This window comes from Myotis nattereri (assembly GCF_964212035.1).
Source record: "Myotis nattereri genome assembly, chromosome: 14".
NCBI lineage: Eukaryota > Metazoa > Chordata > Mammalia > Chiroptera > Vespertilionidae > Myotis > Myotis nattereri.
The window spans coordinates 24,862,785-24,876,103 of NC_138089.1; the positions used below are offsets into that span (position 1 = coordinate 24,862,785).

The following is a 13,319-nucleotide window of genomic DNA, read 5'->3' on the forward strand; positions in this document are numbered from 1 at the left end:
TGCTGCACTGTATTACAATTTATTTTTTATCAGTCTGTCCCCCTAGACTGAGTTCCTCAAGGTAGGGACAGGGGCTGATGGATCTGCTTAGCCCCGCTGTTAGCAAATCCCAAATGGGTGAGTAGATGGATGGATGAGCGGATGTATAGACCCTGGTCCCTGGGGACACACAGTCTTCATTCTTCACGCTGCGGAGGCTTCGAGTGATGGCTGAGTTGGAAGAGGGCACATGAAAACTGAGCAGGCACCTGAGAGAGGTGCACCCAGCGATGCCCGCGGCCCACGAGTGCCCTGGAAGCTATCGCTTCGGTAGGACAAAGAGCAGCGTAAACGTGGACCTCGCCATGTGGCGTCAAGAAGACAGAGGAGGGTGGGCGCCCCCATGGTGGTCTCCTTCCCTGTCCCACTCCCATGTCACAGTCCATCAACTCCCTGTCCGGGGAGAACCCCAGGAGGAGGAAAATCTCTACTCCAGGCCACCAAGTAGCAGGGCCAGGTACGAACTACTCTAACACGAATCCCTCCCAGCCAGCATTTCAGATCCTTTGTGAAGCCCTTTCCCACACATGAGCTGGCCTCCTCCTCCCAACAAAGGCAAACAGGGCCCGATTATTATTAGGGGCCCATTTTACAGGTGGGCACATGGTGGCCCAGAGGGGGGAGGTGTGTCCACCTCACACGGCCAGCAAGAGGCAGAGCCAGGGCCCCACCACTCCCCTAGGAGCTCAAACGCTGACACGGTGGTAAAACTGTGGGGCAAAATTCCAGGACCTCAACCAACAGCCCAGCTGGAGCTGTGGGCGGGGGCAGCGGGGGTGCCGGGCCCTCTGCCCCATGAGGCCCAGTGCCGCAGCAGCCCCCTTTAAGGAGCTCTGGGCCACCCAGCAGAGCGCCGATCTTAATTTTAGCTTGGAGGCCTGCCACCGAGGCTTTGGTGAGAGGCAGGCTGGAGCTATGTGGGACAGCTGTCAGCTGGCATGCTGGGTGGGGCCTATTTAGCCGGCTGGGGCACAAGCCTGGGGACACTGAACTGGTGTCCCTGCCCCGCGTCTTTCCCCCCGGGTCTCCCAGCCCCACGATGATGGCCGAAGAGAACACGGACCTGGAGGCCCAGATCGTCAAGGACATCCACTGCAAGGAGATCGACCTGGTGAACCGAGACCCCAAGAACATAAACGAGGACATAGTGAAGGTAGGCTCGGGCCTGCCCCGGCGCCGCCCGCCCAGAGGGTGTGGGCTGTGCTGAGCAGTGGGTGCTGGACGGGAGGGCTCTGCTCCACACAATCAGCTTCCCTGGAAAGAGGCCTGGTCCCTCTGTCTTTTCCAACTCCCCCCTGAAAGCCCAGCCTGTACACCCCCCAAAGGACCTTTACATAAACAAGAGCACGAGTGAGCCACACCCGGGTGACCCAGGCGTTGACTGGGCGGGGAGCATGTCACGGAGCCCTACTACCCTGAAGCGCTTCCCACTGGCTCCTGGCCCTCGTCCCAGGATGAAGACGAGGTGGCCAATGTGGGCTCTTCTCCAGGCCAGGGGGCATTTCTGCGGTCTCCACAGTGGACTCGGGGCTAATCCCTAGAGGGCAGCTTCTACCAGGGCTGGTGGCCCTCCCAGGGGCACTCACCACCCCCTCCCTGCGGCACTGCCCAATGTCCACCCCCCAGGTATGGGGCCATGCCCAGCACTCCTGCCAGCCCCCCACCTGACCCCTGGTCCAGGGGCCAGGCCAGGGCAGAGGCCTCTCAGAGAGCACCCAGGCCCCTGAAAGGAAATGCTCAGATGGGGGACAGGTGGGCAGCCTTAGGGAGTCAGCCCCACCCACGGCCACTGCCAGAATCAGGCCCCTTTCCTCGCCCGGCTGCCTCCAGGCCCATACCCTCACTCCAACCTCCACTTGGTACCCACAGGGATCTTCCTACAGCTGACCCGCTGGAGCAGGGGCCCAGCCACCAGCATCAGAGTCACTGTTAGGGCTGTTAGACAGGGCTGGGGCCTCCTGATCCTACTGAAGGCATCAGACCTAGGAAAAGCACTTTCCCATGGAAACAATGTGATCCATTATACATTCACCCCATGTAATTGTACATTTCCTAGCAGCCATGATTTTAAAAAGGAAAAAGAGATACTAATTTTCATACTTATGATTTAAAAGGGATATTAATTTTCATACTTTGATTTCACCCAGTATATCCAAAATAGTATCATTGTAATATGTAACCAATACAAAACAATGATCAATGAACTACTGCCAGTCTTCCTTTGGCTTCAAAATCCAGTGTGTATCTTAGACTCGGGGTGCATCTCAATTCAGACTTCAAATTTTTATCAGGAATCCTTGCTCTGTATTTAATTGCATAAAATGTACAGCTGAAATGCCCAAATAAATTCACATGCCCAAACTGTTCCAAAGATTTTTAAAAGTTTGCCAATCCTAGAACCGAATATCAGCTTTTACATTTTAATTAAAATTATACAAACCTTAGAATTCTTAAGTTGTACTGGCCACAGCCGGGTGTACTGGCCCAAAGCTCATGGCCACTGATGACACGGCGTGGCTGAGAACCGGCCTGAGCACCCTGCCCTGCCATCCTCCAGCGGGCACTGCCCATGCTGAGTCTAACTTCTCCCCATGGCTTTCAGACCCCAGCACCATCTTGATCCCAACCTTCTCCCACCTTCCAGCCCACATGCCAGGAGCTGACCACACCCACCAGGACACACTCCTGTGTCTGTGCCAGGAGCACCCAGCTCCTCACCTCCACATGGTGAAGGCCCTGCTCAGCCTTCAAGACCAACTCGACCGTCACCTCCACCAGAAGCCTTCCCCAGCTCCTCCAGTTGGTGGCTGGCTCTTCACTCAGGGCGTTTACTCCAGAACAGCTCATACTATGCTAGTATTGCATTCATATATGTATGTCATTGATGGAGGAGATAGGATAGTTACAGCACAGGGTGAAAAGGCTGCAAAGGGAGCATTAGGGGGCAAATTTTGCAAGCTGAAAGGCGGGAGATAAATGGCAAATAGTATTCGTCACGGTTTGCTCAGTGTGGTCTAGAGGGAATAGTCCCACACTTGACTTTAACAGGTCTGGTTTCAAACCCAAGCTCTTCGACCTAAAAATGATGGCACTGGACAAGTCACCTAGGTTTTCAGAGTCTGCGTTTCCTCTGTGAAATGAGCATAATATCATAATACCCACCAGGTACATGAATCTCAGAGCAGCTCTGTGCAATAGAAATACACAGTGAGGATTAAGCGTAACAAGGGGTTTGAGAGTGCCTGGCCCAGTCCCCGGCACAAAGCAAGGGTGTGGTGAGTGTGAGCTGAGTGGGAGCCCGGAGGAGCTTGCAGGAAAGAGAACTGAGCCAGCGCCAGGTTTTCTCCCAGGCTCCCCTCTGGCGGCCCCTCTGCTGGGAATGGAGAACAGGACCCCAAGAGAGAACGTGGTTTCCAAAGGAGACCCGCAGTAGGAGACAAGTGGAGAGAGCCTCTCGGGCCCTACTGAGCCGGGAGGGAGCCTGCCAGGCTCTAGGCCCAGATTATAAGCCAAAGGAGGGGTGGGGGCCCACAGATGCAGCTGCTCATGCCGCCTCCTCTGGGGCTGAGCCCCAGAAAAATGTTTCTCCCATAAGAGATAGTAATCTTGTTAATTATTTGGTAGAGGTATTGGCCATTCCCTGGTTTGGCTAGTTATTTAATTTTTCTTTCTTTTGTTTTTTCATGAGTGAAAAATGAAAACGTTTTGAAATTTAGAACAGGGATCTTAAAATCAAGTCAGACAAATACCAGAAAATAGACTTCAATCAGACTTCAGGGTGGTGTAATGGTCTGTGAGGGAATTCAGAGAGGAGGGAGGGAGAGAGGAGAGCGTGGATCACCTGGGCGTTTTTCATCACCTGGGGAGAAGACCAGATGGAAGGAGGAAGAAAGAAAAGGGGGTGAGGGGTGAGGGGTGAGGGAGACAGGCTGAGATGAAGGCTCGGAAGGCACCTGCTAGGGGTGGTTTCATGAGTGGTAATGGCTCCACGTGGAGTGATACAGGAAGGTGCTGAAATGAGACTGGGTACAGAGACCTAAGTTCTGGTCGTAGTCCTGACACTAACTTGCTGTGTGATTCTGAGAAAACTCCTTTCCCTCTCTGGTCCTGAAGAGGGAGACAGATCCAATGTGCCCATGGATCTGACCTCCAGCAGAGGGGAGGCACTCCCTTTAGTCTTTCCAGAGTTCCAACGTCCCCAAACTTCCTGAGCAAGGCCTGGGGCTGCCCTTGAACCCAGGTGGGAAATAGGTGCTAAGACAGAGGGGATGCCTGTACAGCCCAACAGACTTGAACTCCAAGACTTGTTCTCCAAGATTCTGGACCGGGCCCAGGGCTGAGGAGCTGGGGAAACACACCTATTCCCTCTGCTCCCACCATCACCCACCATTCGTGGAGCACTGACTCCGCGGATCACTGCTGAGTGCCTGCTATGTGCCAGGCACTGTGCTGTCTCAGACCCCATGCCCGGCTCTAGGGGGTGTCGGGGGTGAATGTGCACCAATGGTCCTCGGGGCTCCAGCCCGCCAGTGAGGACACCTTTCCCTTCAGACCCACGCTGCACAGCCTCCAGCCCTCTCCCCATGCGTTCCCCCAGGCCCAGCCCCACCCTGAGTCCTCCTGAGTTGTTTCTGCGGGCCCAGGGTCGGCTCTCTCCCTGCCTCACAACGAGACTCCAGGTGCTGTCACAGTGACACTTGAGCACAGAGGGTCATGCAAGCCCTTCAGTTTCTGGCCCCACCCGCTCTCTCCTGAGGCACTAAAAGTCGGCCCTTCAAACAGGGCAGGGACAGACATGGTCCCAGCCCAGCACTCCAGATTCCATCCCACCCCCAGCCCACACCTGCCTGCAGAAAAACACACAAGCCCACAGCCTTTGCTGCAAACACCCAGAGGGCCCGCTCTACCAGCTCTGCTCCCCATGGGGGCCCCCTGGACACGCTGTTACAGAGAGAGCAAACTGACCTGCGCTTCCTCCTTCTTCTCAAGAAGCCAACCCAACTGGCAAGAGGAGATAAAACTAACAAGTGTTCAGGGAGCTGCTGAATGCCATAAATTCGGGCCAGCTGAAGTGCCCCCGGGCTGGGCAGGGGCGGGGAGGGGGGAGGGAGGAGCGGCTTAAGGAAAAGACATCACTCTCATCTGGGAAAATCAGGAGCCAGATTCAGGGCGGGTGGAATCCAGATGCATTTTTTTAAAAAGGGGAACAATTTTAAGTGTGGAAAGGGAAGAACAGGTTTTCCCAGAGGAGGAAACAAAATAAGTAAAGGCCACAATTATTGAGAAGAATGTAGGGCAGAGTCAGGGGCCCCTCCCCCGCTTCCCCACCCCAGGTCCAGGCAGACAGGACTCTCGGTCACGGCACTGCCCCAGGAAGCCCTGGTCCATCCGCCAGGCCGAGCTGGCTCACAGATGAAACCTCTTCGCTGCTCTGACTGCGGGAGAAAGGGGGACTAAGACAAAGCATCTGGAAGGGAACTGGAGGGCGGGAAGGAAAAGGGGCGGGTGAAGTTGGATTGTGGGAGGTCACCCCATCGGCCAGTCGTTCCACATGGCAATGCCTTTCAGAAATACCTTGCCCTCTGTCAAGTAGCACCAGGAAGGGCCACTCTGGACCACCTCACACTGAGGTATTTATAAGTTAGAGTTACGGGAACTTCTGGATATCAGCTAGCCTGGAGTTCTTCAAAATATGGCCCACTTCCCTGGGGAGCTTGTAAAATGCAGATTTCTTGGACCTGCCACCAGAAATTCTTATTAACCAGGATCAGTGAAAGTTTTTCACTTTCAAGTGCAAATAAGTCCCCTTTGTCCTACAGAAGCCAAACTTGGAGTCCAGAGTTATCACCAGATTTCCCTAAAGACACACTGTATCAGCTATGCATTGCTGTGTAACAAATCATCCCAAAACTTGAGGCTTAAAGCAACCACCATCTGATGATCTCTCACTGTCCTGTGGGTTGACCAGGCTCAGCGGGGCAGCCTGCACGGCTCCCTGGCAGCAGCTCCTGTAGCTGCAGTCAGATGACAGCTGGGGCTGCAACCACCTGGGGCCTCGACTGAGCTGGAACATCCACGATGGCTCATTCACATGCCTGGCGCCTTGGCGGGTATGGCTGGGAGGTGGGGCTCAGCTACGATGCTGGGATGGCTGGGCCTCTATCTCCGTGTCGTTTTGGTCCTCTCCCTTTATGTGGCCTCGCCACCAGTCTCTAGAGCAGGGTGTGGCAATGGACTGGTCTCGTGATTAGGGTATAAAAGTGAACTTCTAATGTGGCTTAGAGCTCCCCAAGGCAGAGGCTGCCACGCCTTCCTAAGGCTTAGTTCTGGAAATGGCACCGCATCCCTTCTTCCTCGTTCTGGTGGTTAAAGCAAGTTGCAGGGCAAGCCCAGACTCAATGAGGATGAGACGATGCGAGATCATAAACGCTGAGAGGCATGACTAACTGGGGGGCATCTTTGAAGACTAGCTCACCCCCCACCAAAATCTGGTGCCAGGCATGCCTAGAACTCAGCCCAGGGCTATTTCTACTGCTCTCCTTCCCACCCGCACCGACTTCCTGAAGGCAGAGACTGACGGGCAGGAGGGAAAGGACAGGGCTCAGGAGACGTGGTGGGCGTTCTTCCGACAGGTCCTTCCTCTCGCCCTGGAGCCTTCTGTCATCTCAGTCTCTTCACAGCTCTTTTACATGAACCCAGGTCCCTGTAAGACCCAGCCCAGGCGAGCCAGATCCTTCCTGCAGGGTGCTCTGGCCCTCAAGCTCCAAGGAGCCCCTGACCCCGCCTCCTGCCCTCAGAACTGGCCCGTGCCGCTATCTGGGCCTCATCTCCTGCTGGGGTACCAGGCCCTGTGATGACCGTGGCCAGGGACAGGGCAGAGGGAATTCAGGACTTGATGCCAGGCCAACGTGGGCTCCACCCCTGCTCGCCCCTTACATGCTGGGTGAAACACTAGATATGATCTCTGGCCTGAAGCCAGCATCTACCGGGCCAAATTATGGGTGTTGCTATGGTTTCCCAGATTGTACAGAATTATATTAATGTTATTACCAATTACACAAACAGCAAAGCTTTGCTGTTTTTCAACTGTTTTGCTGCAATCACCTCATGTTAGCTTCCTACTTTCTAGGCCAGTGTTTCTCAAACTATCTCAGTAGAGGGTCCCTTTTATTACTATTTTTCCAATCTGTTTATACACCAATACTTTTGTAAAATGTAATAAAAACTAATTACTAGATAAATCAAATCAATAAAAGGCATCCACAATGTAAGCTCCAATTTTTAGTATGATTAGAGTCAACAGACATAAAACTACTGGGTCAAATGGCTGTGAATATTTCTAAATGCTCTCTCTCCACTTCTGCACCTGCCTGGTGTGGACAGGCACTGACTGAGGACCACCCTTTATGGAGCAAGGTAATAAGCGAACAAACTGCGACCCAGCAAAGCTAAGCCACCCCCTGGGTCTTCTGACTCCAAAACTAAGTCTGTGTTATAAGGGTCTTGACCTAATCCTCTGATAGAGTTAAAAATAAAAACAAAAAGTCCCAGAGGCCCGAGCGGGAAAGCACCAGGCCCCAAATCACACAGTGGTCACTCAGTGGGCAAGTGGAGGCTGGGACCAGACGTCTACCCTCCCGCCTAGAGCTATTCCCCAAATACCCTATCCAGAGAGTCCAGGGCCCTGGATGCCCAGGGACTGAATCATGTGGGCATGCGGGGGAGGTATTTTTGACAGGAGGTGGCTGCTGGCCTCCCCCGCATCCTCCAGCAGCGCCTGGTCCTGCTGCCTGGCACCCTCCCTGCCCTCTGAGACTGCGGGGGCTGCACTGGCTGGTTCCGATTAATCAACTGGCCCTCTTGCTGTTCCAAAAATAAATATGCCAGAGAAGGGGGCACCAACTGAACGAGCAGCCACATTCTCCGCCTCCACCTCCAGCCCCTCCCTCCAGCTGCCCACTGAGCTGCCCATGGATCCAGCCCCCGCCCCACCACCCTCCCCAAACAGCCATCTCCCCTCCAGCTTCTGAAAAACGGATTAAGAAATGAAGTCACCGTGTGCTTCTGATACACTGGCATGACTGCCTAGAGCTGCCTGAGCCGCGTCTTATAAATACCTCCCCAAACTAGCACGCTATCTCCATGCTTAATCCCAGTTAGGGGAACAGCTGCCTCCTCCCAGCCCAGCCCATCCCTCTCAGGGCACATTTTCTGATTCACAGATCAGTTGCCCCATGCATAGTGCCCAAGGGCAATTACTGAAAATACAAATGTCAGCACCAATGGCTTCTGCAACAAAATGAATGATAATTAAAAGACACAACAGAGAGATCCTTGGAGGTAGGATTATTACTGTAAGTAGGAGACGAGGGAAAAGAGGACCCGTCCATTTTATCAGCACAGGCTGAGGTGTGTGCGTGCGTGTACACACACACACATCCACACACATACAACCACACACACACATCCACACACATACATCCACACACATACACACATACACATATATACATACACACATACACACATACACACACATACACACACATACACCCACACGCATACACATATAAACACACACACATAAACACACATACACACACATAAACGCACACATACACACACATACACACATACACACACATACACACACATACACACACATACACACACATCCACACACATACATCCACACACACACACATACACACACATACACACACATACACACATACACACACACTTTTATGGCTAAGTAGGCTGAAGAAGAGCACTTATGATCTGGGGTGTCAACAGATTCCCTTAAATATATTTTCATAGGAACTTCCGAGCAGCTGAACAAATAATGACTATCACTAGCACCTGCCACGTGCCAGGTGTCGTGCTAAGCACTGGCCAAGAGGCGGTGTGCCCAGCGCAGAGCGGATGTTGAATAAATACTTGTTGAGTTGAATGGATGGATGAGAAATTATTTCTATTCCTCATAACAAGGTTGTAAGAAGTAGTAAACCCATTTTACGATGAGAAAATGAAATTCAAAGATGTTAAGTTGCCAAAGTCACTCATCAGATCAGCAACGACCCTGGTGTGCACACCCAGATTTGGGACTCCCGTCTCCTGCTGAAAGCACGCTGTGACAACCACCAACAGCTAACAGTTCCTAATCGGTGTTCGGTGCCGGGCAATGCTCAGTATGTACATTTTTAACGTACTGAATCCTCCAATAAGCTGCGTAAGCCTAGGAAAATGAGGCAACGAAAAGCTACGCCACTTGCTGAAGGTCACAGAGCCATAAGGAGCAGAGCTGGACTCAATCAAACCTTAGCAGTGTGACTTCATCAGTCATGGCTCTTCCCACTCTGCTGCCTCTTAGAGGCCAGACACAAACAATCAAATGTGTCGCGTGGAGGAATATGCTGGGATAAGTGAACAAATCGGGCTGGGCTGCAGGGGGTCTGGGGCCTTGCTGACTGCGGGGAGCAGGGTAGGGAGCTGGGAAGAAGGGCCCAGGGCGCTGCCTTGGGCAGGTCTTTACTGACAAGGACCAGACCTCAGAGGGACAGTCACCCTCCCCGAAACCAGCATCTACCCCGGGGTCTGACCCTGGCTGGGGCAGTGTGAAGTGCTCAGATTAGAATCAGGACGCCTAGATTCAGCCTGGGCCCTGCCTCCTCTGGCCGGTCTGCCGCCCTGGGAGGTGAGAGGCAGGGCTGGGTAATCTGTGAGTAGGGAGGCGCCCTCCTAAGGAGCAGCCACCAGAAGGCTGGAGAGGCCACGGGTGCTCAGTGGGAGAGGGAAAGAAGGAGGGAGGGCTGGTGGGGACACAGGCAGGGAGGCATGTCTGTGCCCAAATGCCTCCCTCTGCTGGCCAAGTTCCTGGGGCTGCAGCATGCTCCAGCGGCCAGCCTGGCACTAACAGGCATGGGGCATGGACTGGGCATTGGCCACAGCAGAGGAGGGGCAGGCAGCAGGTTCCAGGGCCCATGAGTTTGGCTGCCCCTCGATAGCCATGGTGGGAGAACCCAGGGCAAGGCTGGAATGGTCCCCCAGGCCTCTACTCCCCAGCTCCTTGGGTTTGAAAGCTCCCCTAAGGAGCAGCAACTGGATTTTTGGCCCATATAAACCAGATGTAGATGCCAGCACTTCCCATCCACTCTTCAAAGCCATGAGATGTTCTCCAACCAACTTGGGCTTTCTTTTCCAAATATCCAGCATACCACTTTTCCATCTCTGCCTCCAAACCCCACAGCCCCCCAAATTCCCAGCCAGCCACCACCTCCTGGAAGCCCTCCAGGAAGAAGTGCCATCCTTCCAGGAGGTGAGGGCCATATGCATGCTCTTCCCCTTCTATACAGGGGGCTTCATGAGGCAGAGAGGGCTGGGGGCAAAATTTACAGGAGGGTCGGGGCAGGCCCTTCTGATTCCCTAGTCAGCTTTTCCAGATTGAACTGCTGCCTGAAATCTTACCCTCTACATTTTGCTCCCTGCTAACATGCCTCCATACGTGGAGCCTCCGCCAGAGCTGTCCCCGGGGACCCAGAGATCGAAGACATGGTGCAGGAGCCCAGAATCCAGTCATACGAGAAAAGCAGGACTCAACCTTGAATGTACAGCGCGGTTAAGCCCACTCCCTCCCCCCCCAAAAAGTTACACTAGAAAGAATAGCACCAAAGCAATAATATTTTTAGTGCCAGAGAAATACAAATTGGAGATGGTTTTTGTTTTGTTTTGTTTTTGCTATTCCCTTAATTTTCTGCAACGTGGCTATGTTATTTTATAATGAAAACTAACTATAATAACACCATTGTGCATAGAGGAGAGAATCCTCTCCCCCCACCCCAAAGTGGGGAGCGGGCCCACCCTGGAAGATTGAACTTTGAGCTCAGGCCCCAATAGCCCCCACCGGGGACCCCTCCCATTAGTCTGATTAGTCTGTGCCTTCATTCAACCAACTTTATTAAAATAGCCCGAGATGGTCACTACCCCATTTTACAGACAAGACAGCTAAAGTTTAGTGACACTAAATGGCATCACATATGAGAAAGCAGCTGGAACAGGCTTAATGCACAGCAGGGACTCAAGAAAGGCTAGTTAAGTGGCTTAGCTGGAAGCTACCATTTTCTAAGTCCACAGATTATCTTCCCACTTCCCTCAAGGGGCCTGAGTCATCCTTCAGGAGGCTGTGTGGATCAGGTTCTCTGGGCACCCATGTTCCAGCTGCACAGAGGGACGTTGTGGGCAATGGGGGCAGGACATCTGAGGCCCCTGCAGGACTGGGTCAAGGAAACAACCTGCCTTCTCCTCAAGGTGCTTGTCAGCAGGCTCGGCCCCTCTCAGATACCAGCCTCCCTCACTACCCGGAACGGCATGCCTCGCTTTGCCACATGCCAGATCCTAGAATAGCTCTCAGACCTGTGCACCTCTAACTCATCCCCACCACCCGAACCAGGCGCCAGGTCCTGCCTGGACTCTCCTGCACGCCCAGCTCGTCTCACATGCATCTTCCCCACCACCCCAACCTCTGTCAGAGCGAGCTGGTCCCTGCACAGAGCCTTCTGAGGCTGCTCGTCACACGGACGTCTGTCCTGCCTGCCTCTCCAGCCTCACTCCTGTTGTCCAGGCTTGGACTTCGGGAAGCACCTGCATCTCCCTGAGAGCACACACTGTCCCACCAGCTCCTCGCTCCCAGCAATCACTTCTCCTTCTGCCCCAAACTCTCTTTCTCAACCCACAATCCCTCCCTCCACCCGGCTACCTTCAGCTATCAGCCTAGATAGATGTCTCTTCCTCCAGGAAGCCTTCCCTTCCCGTGTTCAATGTCCTCCTGTGGGTGCACACAGCCCCTGCCCTTCCCTTACCCGAGCACTTATCACGGTGGTACAACTGCCCGCCATGAGCTCTGGGTCCACTGGAACCTTTGCTGCCCAACATCTTATCAGCAGGCACCCCTAAATCTTTCCAGCGTGACTATGACTGTCCAACTCCCTAGGATCATAAAATAATAGAATTTGAGAGCCATGCCTCTAGGCCTGCCTCCGACTTACCTTTGGCTTGAAGCAAGTCCCTCAGCTCCTCGGGCCTGCTTACCCACCCGTAAGGTGAGGGGTCAAGTCCCCATGGGGACCTGCGGGGTCAGGAGCCCTCCAGGGCGGTCTGATGCTCACACACCGAAGCTTGAGAAACGGGTGGGTGCCGTGACTGAGGATCCCCTTCCTGCCCCCACAGGTGGACTTCGAGGACGTGATCGCGGAGCCCGTGGGCACCTACAGCTTCGACGGCGTGTGGAAGGTGAGCTACACCACCTTCACCGTCTCCAAGTACTGGTGCTACCGCCTGCTGTCCACGCTGCTGGGCGTGCCGCTGGCCCTGCTCTGGGGCTTCCTGTTCGCCTGCATCTCCTTCTGCCACATCTGGGCGGTGGTGCCGTGTATCAAGAGCTACCTGATCGAGATCCAGTGCATCAGCCACATCTACTCGCTCTGCATCCGCACCTTCTGCAACCCGCTCTTCGCCGCCCTCGGCCAGATGTGCAGCAGCATCAAGGTGTTGCTGCGGAAGGAAGTGTGAAGCCGGGTGAAGCGAGGGGTGTGGCCGGGCAGGGGAGTTCGGCCAGGCTGGCCCCACGGAACTGCTCCCCGGGGACTGCTGGCGAGCTCTTGCTCTGTAAGGACTGCTATTCCCCCCAGGACGGGAGCACTGAGTCTAGAGAAACCAGAACGAAAAGAGAGCCCCACCCCAGAAGCACAGTGGCCTTCCACTCTGCCCCCGTCCCTCCATGATGCCCCCTGTGACCGGGCACGTGGGAAGATCCTTTGCTAAGAGGCAGCTACTGCAAGTCTTTGCGATCACATGTACTGTAACAGCACAAACCAGCACACTGTTCCCACCCAGGGTCGACCTGTCCACATGCGCCACCCAGGAAGCCACCAGGGACTGTGGGCATTGGGGGGGTGGCTCCAATAAAGGGTTCTGGCTGCATTTGGAGAATGCTGTGTTCTGTGTGGGTCTGTAAGGTGCGTGTGTGTTCTGATCAGCTCCTAAAACAGATTTCGCTGCCCTGAGAAACCGACAGGGAACAAGCTGTTTGGCCCTTTCTCTTGTCCAAACCCAACAACCAGGGCAGAGTTTGGTTTCTGTTGGGATTCTTCTTGGTAGCTGGGCATCTGCTCCCCAACGTTCCTTGGATTAGTTCACACCGACTCTGTTCCTCCCAGGCCAGCTGGAGGTCAACAACAGAAGAAAATGGCCCTTGGATGGAAGGGGTGCGGGGCCCTCTCTGG

At 54.1% G+C, this 13,319-nt stretch overlaps 1 protein-coding gene across 1 annotated transcript; it reads left to right on the forward strand.

Moving 5' to 3' along the window:
• Positions 1–1,015: 1,015 nt before the first annotated feature.
• On the forward strand, positions 1,016–13,024 carry CAV3 (caveolin 3). The gene is made up of 2 exons (XM_081106497.1): positions 1,016–1,192; positions 12,265–13,024. The coding sequence occupies exons 1-2, from the start codon at positions 1,079–1,081 to the stop codon at positions 12,604–12,606; spliced, it is 456 nt and encodes a 151-aa protein (XP_080962623.1). The 5' UTR covers positions 1,016–1,078; the 3' UTR covers positions 12,607–13,024.
• Positions 13,025–13,319: the final 295 nt, after the last annotated feature.